The sequence below is a fragment of the Aotus nancymaae genome, unplaced genomic scaffold (genome assembly GCF_030222135.1).
Source record: "Aotus nancymaae isolate 86718 unplaced genomic scaffold, 86718_ANA_hifiasm-v0.15.2.pri h1tg000053l, whole genome shotgun sequence".
NCBI lineage: Eukaryota > Metazoa > Chordata > Mammalia > Primates > Aotidae > Aotus > Aotus nancymaae.
Genome location: NW_026988467.1, coordinates 25842114 through 25864828, shown reverse-complemented (window position 1 = coordinate 25864828; position 22715 = coordinate 25842114). Strand labels below are relative to the sequence as shown.

At 46.6% G+C, this 22715-nt stretch overlaps 1 protein-coding gene across 5 annotated transcripts in view; it reads right to left on the bottom strand.

Annotated features, from left to right (window-relative positions):
• PTPRU (protein tyrosine phosphatase receptor type U) overlaps positions 1–22715 on the bottom strand; it is a 92981-nt gene that overhangs the window by 49752 nt on the left and 20514 nt on the right. For all 5 annotated transcript variants that reach the window (XM_064363589.1, XM_064363590.1, XM_064363591.1 and 2 more), the window contains exons 3-9: positions 20662–20933; positions 20103–20184; positions 19881–19996; positions 19430–19604; positions 18772–19065; positions 3945–4253; positions 12–121 (exon numbers count right to left, since the gene is read on the bottom strand). In XM_064363589.1, the coding sequence (XP_064219659.1) occupies positions 12–121; positions 3945–4253; positions 18772–19065; positions 19430–19604; positions 19881–19996; positions 20103–20184; positions 20662–20933 (1358 nt within the window). The remainder of the gene's footprint in view (positions 1–11; positions 122–3944; positions 4254–18771; positions 19066–19429; positions 19605–19880; positions 19997–20102; positions 20185–20661; positions 20934–22715) is intronic.

Sequence of the window (22715 nt, the reverse complement as noted above, 5' to 3'; positions counted from 1 at the left end):
CCCAAACCCACCTCATACTGAGTGATGAGACCATTGGGCTCCTGGGGCTCCTCCCACTTGAGGAAGATCATGTCCTCCAGTGGAGTAAAGGTCAGGGACTCAGCTGCAATCCCACCGGGCACTGCGAGGGAAAAGCAGCAGGGGACAGGAGAAAGTGGGCTTTGGTGCCAGACACTTGTGTTCAAATTCCAGCCTTGCCACTTCCCACCTGGTTCTAATGGACTACTTAGCCTCTCTGCACCTTACTTAACTCATCTGTGAAGTGGGGATGAAATAACCCCTCTCAAGCCAGGACAAATGGTGTGATGTACATAAAGCCCCAAGGCAAGTATCAGCAAGTGTATATGGTTCACCCTATTACTAAGTACTCTAAAAGGATAGCTGGCATTTTCATTACCATGTGGGCTGTATTCAGGAGAGAAATATGCTTGAAGCCTCCGATTTTGTTCCAGTTGGGTAGTTTTCAGAAAATAAGCACATGTTCCAGAGAAATGAAAACAACAATTGCATTGGGGTATTGGGATTAGGGTGGAGATATTTTCTTGTCTAAAAATTTCTAATTACGTAAATGACATGTTCAATGTAGAAAATCAAAATGAGCTTAAAGAAAATTAATGGCATCTGCAATTGTATCACCCAGAGATACTGTTAACATTTTAGCATTAACAGTTTCGGGCATGGCTTTGTTTTGTTTTGCTTTTGTTTACATATATACTGTTAATGGCAGGCACAGGAATTTCATTTAGGAAGAGAATGGTCTTTGTTTGGGAAAACACCTTGATAAACCACTATGGGGAATCTGAAGTCCTAAGGCAGAGAAAAGCAGGAACTAAGGAAGGAGCTGAATTTTGTGTCTAGGCCAATGCTGTGCAGAACAGAAAACTGTGTACATGTGGCAGTAAGACAAAGCTATAAACCAAGGAGCTCAGGGGTACCTGGGATCTGTAGGAATCCAGGGGAAGGCTTTGGACCTGTGCTAGCATTTGAGTGTAGCTCTTAAGAATGACAACTGGCCAGGCATGGTGGCTCATGCCTATAATCCCAGCACTTTGGGAGGCTGAGGCAGGCGAATCACGAGGTCAGGAGATCGAGACCATCCTGGTCAACATGGTAAAAACCCTGTCTCTACTAAAAATACAAAAAAACTAACTGGGTGTGGTGGCACATGCCTGTAATCCCAGCTACTCCAGAGGCTGAGGCATGAGAATCACTTGAACTGAGGAAGCCAAGGTTACAGTGAGCTGACATGGCACCACTGCGCTCCAGCCTGGTGACAGAGCAAGACTCTGTCTCAAAAAAAAAAAAATGACAACTGGCCGGGCACAGTGGCTCATGCCTGTAATCCCAGAACTTTGGGAGGCCAAGAAAGGCAAATCACTTGAGGACAGGAGTTCGAGACCAGCCTGGCCAACACGGTGAAACCCCATCTCTACCAAAAATACAAAAACTAAGCTGGGCGTAGCGGTAGGTGCCTGTAATCCCAACTACTTAGGAGGCTGAGGTGGGAGAATCACTGGAACTGGGGAGGCAGAGGTTGCAGTGAGCTGAGATTATGCCACTGCACTCCAGCCTGGGAAACAGAGCGAGACTCCATCTCAAAAAAAAAAAAAAAAAAAAAAAAAAAGAAGAATGACAACTGTGAAGCCAGATGGGCAGGTTAGAAAGCCAGCTCTGCTACCTCTCTACTGGCCATGTGACCTCATCTGTAAAATGGGAATAGAAATAGTAACCTACCACATAGGGTTGTCATGGGTATTAAAACCATTCAGAATGGTGCTTGACATGTACTAAGGGCTTAATAAGTATTAGTTTGACATATGTAGAACAATGCATTCAACAGCAACAGAATACATGTTTTTTTATGTACACGTGGAACGTTTACCAAAATTTAACCACGTCAGGCCATAAAGTAAGGATCAAATTTCAAACGATTAAATTTAGAGTATATACTCTGACCACAGTGGAATTAACCTAGAAATCAATAATAATAAAATAATTAGAAAAGTCCCAATTGCTGGCCAGGCGCAGTGGCTCATGCCTGTAATCTCAGCACATTAGAAGACCAAGGTGGGCTGATCACCTGGGTTCAAGACCAGCCTGGCCAACATGGCAAAACCCTGTCTCACCAGGGTTTTGTATTTTGTAAAAATACAAAAATCAGCCAGGTTTGGTGGCAGGAATCTGTAATTCTAGCTACTCAGGAGGCTGAGGCACAAGAATCACTTGAACCCAGAAGGGGGAGTTTGCAGTGAGCCAAGATTGTGCCACTGTACTCCAGCCTGGGCAACAGAGTGAACCTGTGTATCGAAAACAAACAAAAAGACCCAATTGCTTAGAAATTGAGCGATATAATTCTAAATAACTCTTAAGTCAAAGAAGAAATTATAACAAATGAGAAAATATTTTGAACCGAATGATAATGATCATAGGAAATATCAAAACTTGTGGGATGCAGCTAAAGCAGGACTTAGAGGAAAATGTATAGCTTTAAATGCATATATCAGAAATGAAGAAGGGCTCAGTATTAACGATCTAAGAAATTTCCATCTCAAAAGGCAAACAGAACAGCAAATCAACTCTAAAGAAAATATAACAAAGGAAATAAAAAATAGAAAATAAAGAAAATCAAGTAAGCCAACAGTTGGTTCTTTGGAAAGATTAATGTAATTTATACACTCCTCACAAGAGTGAACAAGAAAAAAAGAAAACGCAAATTACCAATATCAGTAATAAAAAAGGATGATTCTAGGGACATCATATAGATCCTACGGACATTAAATAAACATAATAAAAGAATATTGGCCAGGTGAGGTGGCTCATGCCTGTAATTCCAGCACTTTGGGAGGCCAAGGTGGGCGGATCACTTGAGCCCAGGAATCAAAAATCAGCCTGGGCAACATGGCAAAACCCCATCTCTACAAAAAATACAAAAAAATTAGCCAGGCATGGTAGTGCATGTCTGTAGTCCCAACTACTTGGGAGGTTGAGGTATGGGGATCACTTGGCCTGGGAGGTCAAGGCTGCAGTGAGCCATGATTGTGACACTGCACTCCACCTGTACCTCCATCTCCCAGGTTGCAACCTCCACCTCCCAGGGCAACAGAGCGAGTTCCTGTCTCAAAAATAAATAAACTAGCTGAGGGTAGTGGTGCATGCCTGTAGTCCCAGCTACTCAGGAGGCTGAGGTGGGAGGATCGCTTGAGCCTGGGAGGAGGAGGTTGCAGTGAGCCAAGATCATGCCACTGCACTCCAGCCTGGGCAACAGAGCAAGACTCTGTCTCAAAAACAAAAGAAAAGAAAAGAAAAAGAAAAAACGCAGTCCATCTAAACCAATATAAGCACAAAAAATTTGACTATCCTAATATCTATTTTAAAAATTAAAATTTATTAATAACCTTGCCAGAAAGAAAATTCTATGCTCAAATGGCTCCACTGCTGAATTCTTTCAAACACTTAAGAAATTAGACCAATCTGACCCAAAGTCTTCCAGAGAACAAATAGGAGCTATCGTTACTTTGTTGTTATACAGCTGGTTTACTCCTAAACAAAAAAATTATCTCAGCAAATTTCAGTCTCAGACATGGCGTGTCCGTGGGAGGCATAAAGGGCCCTGGGTGAAGCTGAGACTCTTTTTCTTTTTTTTTTTTTTTTGAAACTGAGTCTTGCTCTGTCATCCAGGCTGGAATGCAGGGATGCAATCTTGGCTCACTGCAACCTCCAGCTCCCGGGTTCAAGCGATTCTCCTGCCTCAGCCTCCCAAGTAGCTGGGACTACAGGCATGTGCCACCATGCCCAGCTAATTTTTTGTATTTTTAGTAGAGATGGGGTTTCACCGTGTCAGCCAGGATGGTCTCAATATCCTTACCTTGTGATTTGCCCACCTCAGCCTCCCAAAGTACTGGGATTACAGGCATGAGCCACCGCGCCCAGACTAAGACTCTTACCATCCTCATCTGTCTGGAAGGTGACCTCCTTGCCCTCTTTGCGCCCCTCAGGGTTGGTGAGGACGAGCCGCACATGAACGTTCCGATAGGGCAGCAGGTTCTTGATGGTGTAGCGGCTGACACCTTGCTCTGTCTTCACACACTCCCGGATGGTCTGGTTGTGGCTGCCGCCTGGGGTGTAGTGATAGCACAGCGACACGGTATAGGTGTGGCAACGCGTCACGTTGTAACCCAGTGGCTCCCACTGCAGGGTCAGCTGGCGGGCCTGGATATCAGCAAAAGCCAGGCCTTTGGGGGCCCTCATGGGCTCTGGAGAACCCAGGAAGCAGAGAGAAGAGGGTAGAAGAAATGGGAAGAGAAGAGGAAGAAGAACAGGGAGAGAAAGCATCAGTCAGTTGCCTGACATCATCCCTCCATTGCACCCAAAAGCTCAGTGGACCCTAGAACATCAAACGGGGAGTAAAAGTGTGTGCTTAGGAGTCAGACGGGCTACATTTGAATCCTGCCTCTGCCACGTGCAGCTGGAAACCACTGCTGAATCACTTCACCCCCGATCCTTAGATTCCTCAACTATGAAATGAAAAGATAACAGGCCTGGCCTCATAGGATCATTGTAAGGTTTAAGGAAATATACACAAAGGATGCATGACAATGGCTAATATACAATAAGCCCTCAAAAATAATATCTAAGTGGTTTTTGTTTTGTTTTGTTGAGACAGAGGCTCACTGTGTCACCCAGGCTGGAGAGCAACAGCATGATCTGAGCTCACTGCAACCGCCGCCTCCCAGGTTCAAGCAATCCTTCTGCCTCAGCCTCCCAAGTAGCTGGGATTACAGGTGTACACCAGCATGCCCGGATAATTTTTGTATTTTTAGTAGAAACAGGGCACTATATTGGCCAGGCTGGTCTTGAACTCCTCACCTCAAGTGATCTGCCCACCTCAGCCTCCCAAAGTGCTGGGATTACAGGTGTGAGCCACCACACCTGACTAATATTTATTTTTAATAGCACAGTTCACCTCCTAATTCAAGATCACACTGGACTCCAACAAGCCAGTCTGAATCTAAACTGTTGCTGTATTTTTCTTAAGGTATTAATTCCAAATTTGTTCTGAAACAACATATAGCAATACATACAATATAATAACATATAGAAATCAGGGTAATGAGGGAAATGAGAGCCAAATAGTTAAATAAAGTCAGAGAATGACAGGGAAACAGAAACAGAAATACATGCCATTAGGTCCTATGTGGAGGTCTAAAGATAAGGTTCAAATTCAGTGGTGGGTTCCCTGACTGTCAAAGCAAAAAGGGAAACACAATCTATTATATTATGATGATAATAATAAAGGCAGTTAACATGTACTGGGGGCTTTGGATATGCCAGGCATTGTTCTAGAGTCTTTAAAATGCTTTCTCTCATTTAATCCTTGTAATCTAGTGAGACAAGTGGTATTAGCCCTACTATACAGATATGGAAACAATGGCACAGAGAAATTCAGTAACTTGCCCACAGTCACAGAGATGGTAAGTGGTGAAGCTGGGATCCAAACCTGGACAGGCTGGCTCTGAAATCCATGCTCTTAACCCCCACTATCCACCTCCCAAACAGGAATTCACTGATGCCTCAGGAAAGAGACAGCTACCCCAACAGAAGGGAGGTGCATGTTATGTTTTACAGTTTCTTGATGACTCTATGGACCAGAATATTATCCCCATTTTATAAATAAAGAAACTGGGCCAGGAGCAGTGGCTCATGCCTGTAATCCCAACACTTTGGGAGGCCAAGGCAGGAGGATCGCTGGAGCCCAGGAGTTTGAGAACAGCCTGGGCAACAAAACAAGACCCCATCTCTGCAAAGAATAAAAAGTTGGCCTGGCACAGTATCTCACGCCAGTAATCCCAGCACTTTGAGAAGCCAAGGCAGGCAGATTACCTGAGGTCAGGAGCTTGAGACCAGCCTGGCCAACATGGAGAAACCCCATCACTACTAAAAATACAAAAATTAGCCGGGCACAGTGGCACATGCCTGTGGTCCCAGCTACTTGGGAAGCTGAGGCAGGAGTATTGCTTCAGCCTGGGAAGTTGAGGTTGCAGTGAGCCATGATGAAGCCACTGCACTCCAGCCTGGGTGACACAGTGAGACCCTGTCTCAAAAAAAAAGAAGAAAGAAAGGAGAGGGGAGGGGAGGCAAGGGGAGGGGGCAAAGCCAAGAGGGAGCACAGGACTCAGCCCTCAGTCCTGCATCTGCACTGACCAGCTGTGTGATCTTGGGCAAAACTCTGGGTCTCAATTTCTGGATCAGTAAAATGAGGGAAGGTACCAAGATTGCTTCAAATGATCCTTTTCTCTCTTGCACCCTGATTCAGTGAAGTATAGTTTCATTACTCTCAAGCTCTGTGAGCAAAGTGTCCCTAGCCAGAGGGACCTCAGCATCCCTTAATGAACAGGTGACAAAGCACCACTATACAACCTCTTAAGAAGATTAAGCACAACCCCTAGGAGCATATTTTTTTTTTTGAGACAGGGTCTTCTTGCTCTGTCACCCAAGCTGGAGTGCAGTGGCAGGATCACGGCACACTGCAGCCTTGATCTCCCCGGCTGAAGTGATCCTCCTGCCTCAGTCCCCCAAGTAGCTGGCACTACAGACACACGCCACCAAAAATTAGCCCAGCTAATTTTTGTATTTTTCATAGAGATGGGGTCTTGCTATGTTGCCCAGGCTTGTCTCAAACTCCTGGGCTTAACTAATGCTCCTGCCTCTCCCTCTCAAAGTACTGGGATTACAGGCTTGAGCCACCGTGCCCAGCCCCTAATAGCATTTTTTCTGTGATTAATTTGTTCAGAATTCCACTTATAAAGCAGATACAAAGGGAAGCGTTAGCTCAGGCTGCTCCTACCTTGGGAGTACACCGGTAACACAGTTTTCAACACTGGCCCCAAGCACAGCACAATACAAGTTTCTGTTTCCACCCAGGAGTTTTCCTTTCTTCCCTGGACCACACATAAGCAGCATGTCTCCAGTTATATATGGCGCCATCAAAGAGAGATTTCAGCACTCACTAGGAACAAAGCCCGCCTCCTGACTGGCTCCCTTCTCCTCGCAAGCAGGGCCCACCCAAATCCCATCCCATATGGACACAGGGGCTGGTTGCCACTGCTCCCTGCATTCTGGGTACTGTGGGCTGCAAGCCCATTCACCACACTTAGGTTTTCTCTCCCATTCCTGGCCCATAGAGATTTTCCTAATTTTTTTTTAATATAGTTTTGTTTTAAGCCATCATTCTTCTATGTTTGTGCCAGAAGGAGCAGATCTGGGGTGTGCTCACTCGCCATGTTTCCCAGGGGTCCTTGCGTTATTCTCCGACTCTGGAGCTGTGGTCCTGGCTGCCCTGCGTGCACTGTCCCGGGAGTCTACAAGAGCCGAGGTACTACTGCTTTATTTGCACTACTGCGAGTGGTTTCCCTGCAGCTCTGCTCACCCCATCCCCACCCCCTGGAATGCAGCCCTGCATTCCTTTCCAGCCTCGGGCTTGGCAGAAGCACGCTGTTTCCGAGCCCTCCTGCAGCATTTACACAAGGGCAGGAGAAGTTCCAGGTACACGGGAAACACATGCTGGGTGAAGGCCGTGGCAAACAGGACAGTAGGTGTCCCAACCAAAAGGGACTCTAGACTCACCTCTAGAGGACTGCTGCCATGCAGGACTACAGATTAGGGGGTTCCCATTTTTCAAGAGGAGCCAGAAATTCCGACTTTTATGTGAAATCTCCTGATTTTTAAATACTGGCAACCTACTCAAGCTTCTTAAAATCACCTTACAGGGCCCAAGATAGCAACTTTGGAGGATGAAACTCCCAACTTCAGACTTAGGCATCTCATTCTTTGACAACTGTGCCACCTCCCACCTCCCCAGGTAGATTGAGGGCTCTTTGAAAAGAAGGTCCCACTTTTCTTTTTTCTTCCTGCCAATGCTGATCATATCTGGACAGATTCAGAGAGCTCAAATAGTTTGTTGCTACCAACTGATACGTTGATTGAGGGGTGTGAATCCATGAGTTTCTCCATGTTTCCAAAACCATCTGGCACCTAGACACACTCTCTTCAACTGTCAACACACCCTGGCAAAACAGAACTTGGGGACCTCAAAGCCCCATCCCTCTAAATTCCACAGGGCTACAGGTCACTCAGAAATCAGAGGTCAAAATGCACAGTAAAACAGCAAGCATAACATTTAACAGCCGTTGAATTAAGCTACCATGTGTAGATTTTAATAAGGCTAAACAAGATGCCAGAACCCTGAAATGTTCAACTTTTTCTCATGGGAGGAGCTTCGGACTGGGACCTGGTATACCCGAGTTTACATCCTATCTCCACCCCTCATTAGTTCTTTTTTTCTTTGTTTTTGTTTTTTTTTTGTTTTTTTTTTTTTTGACAGAGTCTCACTGTCACTCAGGCTGGAGTGCAGTGGTGCTACTATTGTCTCACTGCAGCCTTGACCTCCCAGGCTCGAACAATCCTTCCACCTCAGCCTCCTGAGTAGCTGGGACTACAGGCAAGTATCCCCATGCCTGGCTACTTTTTTTGCATTTTTTTGTAGAGACGGGGTTTCACCATGTTGCCCAAGCTGGTCTCAAACTCCTGAGCTCAAGTGATCCACCTGCCTTGGCCTCCCAAAGTGCTGGGATTACACCACACCTGGCTATAGTCCTGTGGCTTCAGGCAAGTTACTTAACCCTGTTTGAATATTGATGTCAGGTTCCTGTACCAAAAAAACGGAGATTATGGCCAGGTGCAGTAGCTCACGCCTGTAATCTCAGCACTTTGGGAGGCTGAGGCAGAAAGATCCCTTGAGCTCAGGAGTTTGAGACCAGCATGTGCAACACAGTAGTGAGACCTCATCTCTACAAAAATATAAAAATTAGCCAGGCATGGTGGTGCACACCTGTAATCCCAGCTAATCAGGAGGCTGAGGTGGCAGATAGCTTAAGCCTGGGAAGCAGAAGAAGTGGTGAGCCAAGATCATGCCACTGTACTCCAGCCTGGGTGACAGAGTAACACTCTGTCAAAACAAAAACAAAAAAATGGGAGATTATAATGTCTACTTTGAAGAGCAAGTGTGAGAGTTAGATGATATGAGTCAAATTGCCCAGCCTACAGTCATTAACAGCCTAGAGTAATTAATAAACATATGTGTATTAACATGAGATGCCGATAGCAGTGTAAATTAGCACAACCATTTTCTAAAGCAATGTATTTCAAAGCCCTTCCTTCAACCGCTAACTCTTTATCCTAAAGCAATAACCCGGGGTCAGGGAAGTAGGGAAGAACTATAAGCGCTAGGTTTCTCAATGTAGTATTATTTATCATTATAGAGGTCTGGAAACAAACACTCCAGCCAAATGGGCACATTCAATGGACTTCTACAGTCAATAAACATAATTATGAACAACATAACACATGTAACCACACCAAGCAAATGAAGCAGCATACGGAATGCTTTCCATCCCAATGACAAGAGTGTAAAAATGTCTACTGCAGGCATATGGGCAGAGATGTGAAGAAGTCAGAAAAATTAAAACAGCTGTTGGGCGAGGATGATGAGCTTCGGAGTGCTTATTTTTAAAAACGCCTTCTCCCGATGCTATATTATTGCTTTTACGGTAAATAATATAGCACGAGGGGAGTTTCATGGGGATGGAGGAGATGACAACACAGCTGGCCAACAGCAAAACAACAACTGCCAGCCAACGCGCCTAAGCAGGGAGGGGCCATGATGTCAACAAAGAGAAGCGTGTAATTCAGAGGGGCAGGGGGAGGAGTTAGCACCCCGTCTGCCAGGACCCTGCCCCAGCTTCCATCCTAGCCAGCCTATGAAAAGTGTTTCGCAGTGTCCAGCACAAAATGGGCATTCAGCCCACGATGGCGGCAGCTGCAGCAGCTGCTGCTGCTGCTGTTGTTAAAATCACTGGATTAGGCTGGACGCAGTGGCTCATGTCTGTGATCCCAGCACTTTGGGAGGCTGAAACAGGAGGATCCCTTGAAGCCACGAGTTTAAGATCAGCCTGGGCAACATAGTGAGACCCTGTCTCTACAAATATATATATATGTTTTAATTAGCTGGGCATGGTAGTACAGGCCTGTAGCCCCAGCTTCTTAGGAGGCTGAGGCAGGAGCATCACTTGAGCCCAGGAGTTCAAGGCTGCATGCAGCGAGCTATGATCATGCCACTGCACTCCAGCCCAGTTGACAGGGTGAGACCCTGTCTCGAAAAACAAAATAAAACAAAAAAAAACTAAAATAAAACACTGGATTAGAAATCAAGAGATTCAAATTTTGATTCTAGCTCTGCCATGGACTCACTGTGTAGATTTGGACAAGTGGCTAAATCTCTAAATCTAAGTTTATTCATCTGTAAAATGGGAATAATCAACAGCCGTTATCATGAAACCTGGATTCCTGACCCATTGTCTGATCACAGTCAAGTCTCTTCCCCTCTCTGGATTTCAGCTTCCCCATGTATACACTAAGGGAGTACAATAGAGATTCTCTATGGACCCCTGAGCTATGATTCCTTTTATCCTAAATGGCAAACTAGAACTGCCTTTGAAAGGTTAAAAACACCATCGTGTCCTGGGTGCTTACTGTGTGTTACTATACTTCATCTGTTACTATACTTCACACATTACTGTGTGAAGCTGTATGCTTCAAGTGCATTTAATACATTTTCATACAATCGTCTGCATTTAACCCAAAACAGTGGAGGCCCCAAGGTTCAGGCTTTATAACTCCTCCTTCTTCTATGTGCATTCATTCCCTAAAAATCTAAGGACTAAATTGGGGATTCTCAACCTCAGCACTATGAATGCTTTAGACTAGATTATTCTTTGTGGTCGAGGGCTGTCCATGCATTAGCAGTTTCCCTGGCCTCTATCCCCTTAGATGCCAGTAACACCTCATTGCTGCCACCCAGTTTTGACAACCAGTATGTCCTCAGTCACTGCCAAATGTCTCCTGGGAGACAAAATTGCCCCTAGTTGAGAACCACTAGTGTAAATGATCTCACCCAACCTCAGGGCTTTAGATACCATCTATACCATCTCCACACTGACGACTTTCAATTTCTATCTGCAGCCTGAACCTCTTCCCTGAACTCCACACTCATGTACCCCGCTACTGATGGATATCGACACTTGAATGTCTAACAGGTATCTCAAAGTCAACATTTCCAACACAGAACTCCTGATCTATGATACCTGCATCAAACCAGGTCCCACCACAGTCTGCTCCTTCGCAGGAAATGACAGCTCCGTCGTTCCTGCTGCTCTAGTAAAACATCTTAGAGCCATCCTTGACTTCTATTTCCCTTTCTCTCATCCCATATTCAATCCATCGACAAACGCAGTTCACTCTGCCTCCAAAATAAACCCAGAATCTGACCACTCCTCCCCTCCGCCACCACTTCCACTCAGCTCCCAGCTGTCACCAACTCTCAGGCAGATGGTTGCAGTGACTTCCTCCCTGGTCTCCTGTGGCACCTTTGCCCTCCTGGAGAATGTCCTCCACAAAAGGGCCAGAGTGATCCTTTTAAACAAAAGTAGATGATGCTCACTCCTGCTCTCTAAACCCTTCAATGGCTCCCCAGCTCTCTCGGCACACAACGGCTCTAAGTCCCACATCTGCAGCTCAACTGCAGCCTCTTCTCCTGCCATCTCCCGCTCAGTCACTAACCCAGTAACACTGCTCTCCTGGATGCTCCTCGCACATGCCAAGCACTCTCCAGCCTCCAGACCTTTGCACTGGCTGCTCAGTCGGCTTGGTGCTTGCTTTCCCCAGCAAGCCCCCAGCTCTCTGCATGGCTCAGTCCCTCACCTCCTTCAGATCTCTGCTCAAATGTCACCTTCCCTTGAGCCTTTTAAAAATAACAACCCTCCAGGCCCCACTCCCTGCTTTTCTTCTTCACAGCACCTATCACCATCTGACAGACTATATAGTTCTCCCTCAGTATATGCCGGGGATGGTTCTAGGACCCCTACACATAACCGAATTCAAAGGTATTCAAGTCCCATAGTTGGCCCTTCATATTTGCAGACCCTGGAAACACTGAAGTCCTTTGTATTGTTGGTTTGTTTGCCTCTAGGCAAGATCTTGCTCTGTCACCCAGGCCGGAGCACAGTGTGAAATCTTAGCTCACTGCAGCGCTGATCTCCTGGGCTCCAGCAATCCTCATGCCTCAGCCTCCTGAGTAGCTGTGACTGCAGGCGCATGCCACCACATCCAGCTAATTGTTGTTGCTGTTGTTGTTGTTTTGCAGAGATGGGATCTTGTTGCATTGCCCAGACTGGTCTCAAACTCCTGGTCTCAAGCACTCCTCCTGCCTCAGCCTCCCAAAGCACTGGGATAACAGGAATAACAAATACTATATTTTTGATGCATGTGTGAGTGAAAAAAATCTATATAAGTAGAAGTGCCCAATTCAAACCTGTGATGTTCAAGGGTCAACTGTATACTTCACTTGTTTACTCATCTGTTACCTATCTCCTCTTGCCAAGAGGTGAGTTCCATGAAGAACTCACATGTTGGTGGCCTTTGTCTGTCCTGGTTACAGTCATACATCCCTAACAACTACAATAGCCCCTTGCACATAGTAGGCACTCAATAAGCATTTGTTGAATAACTCTTCAAACTAACCCTATCTACTAAATGTTATTATTCCCATTTTATAAAACAAGGGGACTGAAGCTCAGAAAGGTTAAGTAACCTGACCCAGACCCCTCACTAGAAAGCAATTCCCACTGGAACACCCTGACCCACAAGCATCTCCCAAAGTGTGGCATAAAACCAGATTTTAGACCCACCATTCAAGGATTTCCCAAAGCAAAGTGTGGCCATAAACTGAATTTTAGATAATTCACAGATCGGCTTTAAACTAGATTTTAGATAATTCACAGATCAACTTTTAAAAACACAAATATTGGGCCAGGCGCAGTGGCTAACACCTGTAATCCCAGTACTTTGGGAGACCCAGGCAGGCAGATCACTTGAGGTCAGGAGTTTGAGACCAGCCTAGCCATTATGGTGAAACCCTATCTCTACTAAAAATACAAAAATTAGCCAGCCATGGTGGTGGGCACCTGTAGTCCCAGCTACTCAGGAAGCTGAGGCAGGAGAATCGCTTGAACCCGGGAGGCAGAGGTTGTAGTGGGCTGAGATCGCACCATTACACTCCAGCCTGGGTGACAGAGTGATACTCCATCTCAAAAAAAAAAGAAAAAGAAAAACCATGAATATTGATTAGCAACAAATAACACTGACGTAAACCTCACACCTTACTCAAAATAGATCATGAAATATATAGGATTAGTTTGAAGAGTTATTCAACAAATACTTATTGAGTGCCTTTATGCGCAAGGTGCTATCATAGTTGTTAGGACATGAACATAAACGTAAAATGTAAAACTGTAACACTTTTAGAAAAAAACAGGAGGCTGGGCATGGTGGCTCACACCTGTAATCTCAGCACTTTGGGAGGACGAGGCAGGTAGATCACCTGAGGTCAGGAGTTCTAGACCAACCTGACCAACATGGAGAAACCCTGTCTCTACTAAAAATACAAAAATTAGCCAGGCATGGTGGCACATACCTGTAATCCCAGCTACTTGAGAGGCTGAGACAGGAGAATCGCTTGAACCCAGGAGACAGAGGTTACAGTGAGCCAAGATCGTGCCATTACACTCCAGCCTGGGCAATAAGAGCAAAACTCCCTTTCAAAAAAAAAGGAAAAAATCTTTGGGAGACAGGGAGAGGCAAGGAGTTCTTAGACTTGATACCAAAAGCACAATTCATAAAAGGGAAATTTTATAAATTGAATCTCATCAAAATTGAAAATAGTTCTGTGAAAGTCCATATAAAAAGGGTGAAAGGACAAGCTACAAACTGGGAGAAAATACTTACAAACTCCACATTTAACAAAGGATAGAACCTAGAATGTACAAAAAACTCTCAACACTTAACAGCAAAAAAAAGAAAAGAAAAAAGAAAAATAAGAAGAAGAATTCAATTAGAAACAATTAGAAAATGTTCAAAGACACAAAACAGAGAATCCACCAAAGAGGATATACACATGGCAAAGAGCACATGAAAGAATATTCGTCCGGGCGCGGTGGCTCACACCTGTAATCCCAGTACTTTGGGAGACCCAGGCAGGCAGATCACTTGAGGTCAGGAGTTTGAGACCAGCCTGGCCAACATGGCAAAACCCTGTCTCTACTAAAAATACAAAATTTAGCCAGCATGGTGGTGTGCACCTGTAATCCCAGCTACTCGAGAGGCTGAGGCACAAGAATCGCTGGAACCTGGGAGGCAGAAGTTGCAGTGAGCTGAGATCATGCTGCTGCACTCTAGCCTGGACAACAAAGTGAGACCCCGTCTCCAAAACAAAACAAAAAACAAGAAAAGATGTTCAACATCACTAGATACTGAAGAAATGCAAATTAAGACCACGATGGGATATCACTACACACCTCTCAGGAAGTCCAAAATTAAAAATAGTGACAACACTAAATGCTGGCAAGGATGCAGAAAACTGGATCATTCATACATTGTTGGTGAGAATATAAAACAATATAGCCACTCTGGCAGTTTCTGATGAAACTAAAGATGCAATCACCATATGACTCATCAATTGCACTCTTGAGCATTTATCTCAGAAAAATGAAAAGCTATGTTTAGGCAAAAACCTATGTATGAATGTTCACAGAAACTTTATTATAATAACGAAAAAGTGGAACCAGCTCAGATGTCATTCAACAGGCGAATGCTGTTTACAAACTGGCATTTCCGCACCATGGAATACTACTCAGCAATAAAAAGTAATAAACTACTGATATATACAACTTAGATGAAGGAAACTATGCTGAATGAAAGAAACCAATCCCAGTGCCGAGATAATTCAATAAGGAAAGAATAGACTTTTCAACAAATGGTAATGAAGATCTACATACAAAAGAATTAAGTTGGCCAGGTGCAGTGGTTCATGTCTATAATTCCAACACTTTGGGAGGTGGAGGTAGGTGGATCACCTGAGGTAAGGAGTTCAAGACCAGACTGGCCAACGTGGTGAAACCCTGTCTCTACCAAAAATACAAAAATTAGCTGGGCGTGGTGGCATGTGCCTGTAATCCCATCTACTCAGGAGGCTGAGGCAGGAGAATCACTTCAACGCAGGAGAATTGCTTCAACCCAGGAGATGGAGGTTGCAGTGAGCTTAGATCACACCATTGCACTGCAGCCTAGGGGACAAGAGTGAAACTCTGTCTCAAAAAAAAAAAAAAAAAAAAAATGAAGTTGGATCCCTACCTCACACCACATTGAAAAATTAACTCAAAATGGATCAAAGAACTGAATATAACAGCTAAAACTATAAAACTTTTAGAAAAAAATACAGGAGTAAATCTTTATGACTGTATATAGGCAATGGTTTCTTAGGTATAATATCAAAAGCACAAACAAGAAAATAAAAAAATAGATAAATTGAAAACTTTTGTGCTTCAAAAAAAATCTACCAAGAAAAAGAAAATATAATCCACAGAATGGGAGAAAGTATTTGCAAACATAAGCATCTGATAAGTATCTAGTGTCCAGAATACATAAATAACTTTTTTTTTTTTTGAGACAGAGTCTCACTCTGTCACCCAGGCTGGAGTGCAGTGGCACCATCTCAGCTCACTGCAACCTCCACCTCCCGGATTCAAGCGATTCTTGTGCCTCAGCCTCCCAAGTAGCTGGGACAACAGGCACCTGCCACCAACCTGGCTAATTTGTATTTTTTTAGTAGAGACTGGGTGTCACCATGTTGACTAGGCTGGTCTCCAAGTTTTGGCCTCAAGTGATCCACCCTCCTCAGCCTCCCAAAGTGCTGGGATTACAGGTGTGAGTCACTGCTGCACCTGGCCCACTCAGAATATATAAATAACTCTTACAACTCAATAATAAAAAGACAGATAACCCAACTTAAAAATTGGTTATTTTTAACAATCTGAATAGACATTTATACAAAGAAGATACAGAAATGGTCAATAAGCACATGAAAAAATGTTTGATATCCTTAGCCATCAGGGTCACGCAAATCAAAATCACAATGAGATACCATTTCACATACACTAGAGTGCTTATAATATGAAGACAGATAATAACAAGTGGTGATAAGGATGCAGAGAAACTAGAACCCTCATAGACTAGCAGTGGGAATGTAAAGTGGTACAACTGCTTTGAAAAACAGTCCAGCAGTTCCTCAATATATAAACACAGAGATACCTTATGATATATATGGTACATATATATCAAGAAAAATAAAAACACGTATCAATATAAAAACCTGCACACAAATATGTCAATACTGTTCATAATAGCCAAAATGTATAAGCAACCCCAATTTCTATCAACTGATGAATGACAAAATGTGATATATTTCTATAATGGAATATTATTCAGCAATAAAAAAATAATGGAGTATTGATACATGCTACAACAAGGATAAATCTTGAAAACATTCTGCTAAATGGAAGAAGGATTGGATGTGGTGGCTCACACCTGTAATCCCAGCACTTTGGGAGGCCGAGGTGGGAAGATCATCTGAGGTCAGAAATTCGACATCAGCCTCGCCAACATGGCAAAATCCCATCTGTACTAAAAATACAAAAATTAGCCAGGCATGGTGGTGGATTCCTGTAATCCCAGCTATTCGGGAGGCTGAGGCAAGAGAATCACTTAAACCCAGGAGGCGGAGGTTGCAGTGAGTCAAGATGGTGCCATTGTACTCCAGCCTGGATGACAGAGTGAGATTCCATCTCAAAAAAGTAAATGGATATTTTTGTGAAATATCCACAGAGAGGCAAATCTATAAGGACAGAAAGGAAATTCGAGGTTGCCTGGGGCTAGAGGTGTACAGGTAAAATGGGGATGGCTGCTAAAGAATAGACAATTTCCTTCTGAGGTGATGAAAATGTTACCAAATTGATTGTGTTAATGGTTGCATAACTCTGTGAATACAGTGGTCCCCCCGTATCCCCAGGGGACATGTTCTAAGACCCTAGTGGATGCCTTAAACCAGATAGTACCAAATCCTAAATAAACTATGTTTTTCCTATACATACATACCTATGATAAAGTTTAATTTATACATTAGGCACAGTAAGAGTTTAACAATAATAAAATAGAACAATTACAACAACACACTATAATAAAAATTTTATGAATGTGTTCTCTCTCTCTCTCTCAAGATATCTTATTGTACAGTACTCATCTTTTCAAGCCTCAAGTTAACCACAGGTAACTAAAACCACAGGAGAAACCACAGATACAGGGGGCCTACTGTATACTAAAAACCACTGAATTGTACATTTTAATGACTGAATTGTATGAGATGTGGATTATATTGCAATAAAGCTGTTACCCAAAAAAAGCCAATTCCAGAGGTTATATACTCTGATTTCATTCATATAATATTTTTGAAACAACAAAATTTTAGAAATGAAGGACAGATTAGTGACTATTAAGAGCTGGGCAGTAGATAAAGAAAGGGAGGTGAATATGGTTTAAAAGAGTCCTTAAGGGGATTGAACTATTCAGTATTTCTACTGTAGCAGTGAATACACTCATACATGTGACAAACTGCAGAGCTACAAACACACATACACACACACAAACAAGTACAAACAAAACCGGAAAAGTCTGAATAAGATCTGTGGATTCTATCAATGTGAATATCTTGATTGTGACATTATACTATAGTTTTGCAACATGTTACCATTGCAGAAAATAGGGTAAAGTGTACAGAAAATCTTTCTGTATTTTTCTTACAACTGCATATGAATCCACAGTTATCTTAAGTCCATTAAAAAAACACACTAGGCCAGGCATGGTGGTTCACTCCTGTAATCCTAGCACTTTGCGCGGCTGAGGTGGGCAGATCACCTGAGGTCAAGAGTTTGAGAGCAGCCTGGCCAACACGGTGAAACCCTATCTCCACTAAAAATACAAAAATTAGCTGGGTATGGTGGTGTATGCGTGTAATCCCAGCTACTCGGGAGGCTGAGACAGGAGAATCGCTTGAACCCAGGTGGTATAGGTTGCAGTGAGCCAAGATCGCGCCTCTGCCTGGGTAACAGAGCAAAACTTCGTCTCAAAGAAAAACAAACAAACCAAAAAAACACTAAAGTCAAAAGAAGAAAAACCTGTTCTGTTCTCAATTTCTCCTCTGATTAAACAAAAAAAGACCCTCGTCTGGCACAGGTGTACCATCCTCCAGCAGCTGCTTTACCCTCTTTAACAAGGAAGAGCAGATCCCAGGCTCAATGCTCCAACAAGAGAAACCAGCTAGAATGTATAACACACTTGAATGTGATGGTGTTTAGTCGCTTATTTTATCCAGACGTAGAATTAAGAACACAGATTCTGGAGCCAGCCAGTCAAGAATTCCAGTCCCATCTCTGCCACTTACTAGCTGTGTCACCTAACATCTCTGTACCTCAGTCACCACATCTGTAAAATGGGTACAACAAGAGCACCTATATCGTGCTGGTGGTGTAAGCATTAAGTCTATAAATTATGGGCTGTGTGTATACGTTTAAGTGCCTGACACAAAGTAAAGTATTAGCTATAATCACCCTTACTAACACAAGGGTTGAGGAAAAATCGCAATATTTTAGAAAGGTTTACAAGCACAAATCCAGGCCACGCTACCTCTCAAATGTGCCCCTCCATAGCCCTGGGCCCATACCCAGGTGTCCCACACCAGGGACTGGGGCCAGGGATAGCAACTGCACCCACCTGCGCATTTGGTACGGCTGATGAGGGGTGGCCCGGGGCGGCCAGTGCCGCCATCTCCCGGACGCGTGAGCAGTACGCTGATCTCATACTCTGTGTCTGGGTCAAGGTGCCACAGCTTGTAGGTCTGCAGGCTGACGGCGTGCACCTCGGCCCAGGGCCCACGCGACATGCGGTACTCGATCTCCTTGCGCACGATCGGCCCATCGCCAATGATGGAGTTGGTGTTGAGCTGGATAATGAGGTAGGTGGGGCCAGCACGCAGCAGCTGTGGGGGCGCGATGGGAGTGGGGGGCTCTACGAGATGGGGGAGAGGCGGGGAGGACCGATGGTTCTGTCAAAGTCCAGCACCCAACTCTGCGTCCCACCACACCCAAATCCCTCCCCATCCTCCCAGACTGGCTGGTCACACAGCCAGACCCCCACCACTCTCCAGGCTCTCACCTTGACCCTGTCTGTCCCCCTCGACGCCAACCCCGACCCCTGGATCAGGCCTCATCCCGGCTGGGCGACTGCCCCCTCCGCAGGCCCACCTTCAGATCGCGCCCCCGCGACACACTGCAGGCCCCACGGCCACGCCCCCGGGCAGACCCCGCCCCCGCCGCCGGCCCCGCCCCTCGAGAGTAGAGGTCCGGGCGCTCCACCGCGTCGGCTCGCTGACCCTTGACGATGAGCTCCGCGAAGTTGGAGACGCCGGCGCCACGCGGCGCCTGGGACACACAGCGGTACAGGTCCTGCTCGGCGCGGCTCACGGCGACCAGCGGGAAAGTGGCCAGGAAGCGCCGGTGGCTGATGTGCCGCACGCCCACCGCCGGCACCAGCGCCCCGCTCTGCCGCTGCGAGGAAAAGGGTGAGAAGGTCAGGGGCGCCTCGGAGCGAGGTGTCCCGATCTCGCTCTGACCCGGGCCCCATTTAGCCGTCCCTACTACACAGCGCAGACATAGGTTCCTGGAGCCGTGCTCTGACCTGGGGGAATGGAGGACCCAAGAGAGTGCAGAGCGGAGCTAGGGGAGGGCCGGGACGCTGTGCGTGGTGCTGGAGTACGAAGCAGGGACTCGGGGCCAGAAACAGCCATCACCACCCCCACAGCCAAGGTCCCCGCTCCCGCTCACCTGCAGGAGGAAGCGTTCGGCCTCGGCCGCTCTGCCCGCCGCCATGCACTGGAACGACGCGTTCTGACCCGCGTTTACCTCCACGTCGCCCAGGCGGGAGAAGTGCGGGGCCTTTGCTGCGGGGTTAGAGCCGCGGCGTGAGCTGACCCTGCGCCCCCTGCAGGCAGGAGCTGCGGCCGCCCGCCCCCCTCACCCCTGCGCCCCCAGTGCGCTGGGACTCACCGCAGGGGTAGCTGAGAAGCAGGATGTCATCTAGGCCCATGTAGCCCCTGCGGTCTGGGGAGATGAGGGCCTCAAACAGCACCTGCGGGAGACGGGAGGGCCTCTGTCACACTGATATCCCTCCAGCCCTGCCTGGGGAGGTGCCCACTTTCAGCTTGGCCCCAGCCTCTTCTTCCTCAACCAGCAGAGGTCAGCCCTGCTCACACTGACCCTCCCTACCAAGCCAGCTAGTTGGGGGTGGGGTGTCAACGCCCATAGTGAACAAGGTGGAGGCCAGTTTCCATCCCAATCCTGGACAGTTACCCTCAAGCAGCCAGACAGGGTTTCCAGGTCAGCACTGTTCCGACTTACCTTGACCCGGGTAGGGACTAATATGAACAATGGCCTCAGATGCTGAACCAGACTGGCCCCAAACTGACCCCTGGCCTTGACCACAGGTTGCCTCTGATGCTGAATGCAGACTCATTCTAACTTCACCCACTCACCTACTTCAACCTCAAGCTGACATCCATCTGCCCCATCCCCAAGCACAGCTGACCGCAGACTGAACCCAGCCCACCTGATATTCATTGGGCCAGAAAGTGCTGACAGCCAGTTCAGCCTGGTGCCACTGACGGCCATGGGATCCAGTCATATTCCAGACGGCACTGCCCAGGGGGCCCCCATTAACGCGCACATAGACACCCAGGGTGCCCGGGCTGTGCCCGTCCCGGCTATACAGGAAGTAGCTGAACTGCACACAGTGGGTGTCATTCTCGCTCAGGCTCTGGAAGATGACATGGGCTCGCTGGCCTGGGGCATGCTGGGAAGTGTTGACCATCAAGTAGGAGCCTGAAAAGAGAGGAGAAAGAGGCCGGAGCTGAGGAGACTGTAGAGGAGGGCCAGGGCCAGGGGGTCACTGAGGAGGACTCCAGGCATCAGGACCCACCAGGAGTCAGGGGTTCTGAGTTCTGGCCCCAGCTCTACCTCCCTGGGTGAGTCCCTTCACTTCCTAGCATCTGTTTCCCACAGGAGACCTGGAGCAGTAAAAACCACACAAACCTGACTTTGTCAAAACCATTTAAAGGCCAGGCACAGTGGCTCATGCCTGTAATTTCAGCACTTTGGGAAGCCAAGGCAGGTGGATCACCTGAGGTCAAGAGTTCGAGACCAGCCTGACCAATATGGTGAAATCCCGTCTCTACTAAAAAACAAAAATTAGCAGGGTATGGTGGCATGTGCCTGTAGTCCCAGCTATTCGGGAGGCTGAGACAGGAGAATTGCTTGAACCCGGGAGGCAGAGGTTGCAGTGAGCCGAGATAGCACCACTACACTCCAGCCTGGGAGACAGAGCGAGATTCTGTCTCAAAAAAAAAAAAAAAAAAGTTTATGGCTCCTTACAATCTATGGGTCACAAAGCCCATGGCCGGTCTAAGCATAGCTTTCCCCATATTCTGAGTCATCCCTGGAGGCAGGACTAGGTCATTCATCTCTGGAGTCAAGAGCCTGGCACATGACAGACCCTCAAAGACCACCTCTTCCAAAGCCCTGCCTCCACATCCCACCACGGGCTTCTCTCCTGGACCCTGGGTCATTACAAAAGTGCTGTCCGTCTCCCACCACTCTGTGAGTTCTCAAGACCCAAGCTGAAGGAATATGTAGAACAGAGATTGAATGAAAGGATTCCAACTTCCCTTCCAGCCCCAATCCCTGAGTCTAAATTCCTGGGATACAAATCCCCTTGACTTCCAACCTAGAGAAAGGCAGCCTGTCTCTTCCCCAGAGATCCAGGCTGGGTACTGGGGGAATCAAAGTGGACTAGGCTGGCTCAGGACCAGGCTGGGGGGTTTGGGCTTCCCAAAGAGCACCCGAAACCACCCAGCCATGCCTCCTCCCAGGCTTGGCTGCCAGTCAACATAAGCTTATTCAGATCCCAGCTCCAGGAAGACTCCCCAGGGACTCTGCTGGAGGGGATCTCATTCTTCTCTGTAAGCTGGAAGCCTATGGAGGCGACTCCTGGATCAGTCCCTCCCCCTAGGGCAGTAGTAAGCTAAACTCAAGTCCCCATCCCCACCCAGGAAGGGGCACTTCCAACCCCCAACACACTCCCTCTTGGCCCACTCATGCTGCTTCTCTCTCCTCTCCCTGCAAGCAGCTGTGCGCATCTTTCTCCCCCTTCCAATCTGACACTTTGTTCCTTCCTCCTCCTCCTGCTCCCTCTGCTTCTCCCTTCACTCACTGCATCCCTCCCCTTCTCTTTCATTTACTCCCTTTGTCCCTGTCTCTCTGCCTTCTCTTCTCTCCTGCTCCCCATCTCTGAGTATGAATCTCCCTCCTTTCTTCTCCCTCCACCCCCAGCTCCCTTCCCTAGAACATGAGAACCAGGAAGACAAAGACTGTGTCCACCTGGCTCACCACCACATCCTGGAGACCTAGCCCAAGGCTCACACTAATTGCTAAATTCCCCTCTCCCCTTTCTCACTGGGTGTGTCTATGCTTGCACGTGACAAGAGAGGCAGAGAGTACTCAGGGTGGTCAGCACTGTAAGAGGTGATAAGAGGAATTCCAATCAGCTGTCTTGTACCTGTGTGCCATGTATCAGACTGAGGCTGGGCCCTGGGAATACGGAGAGGC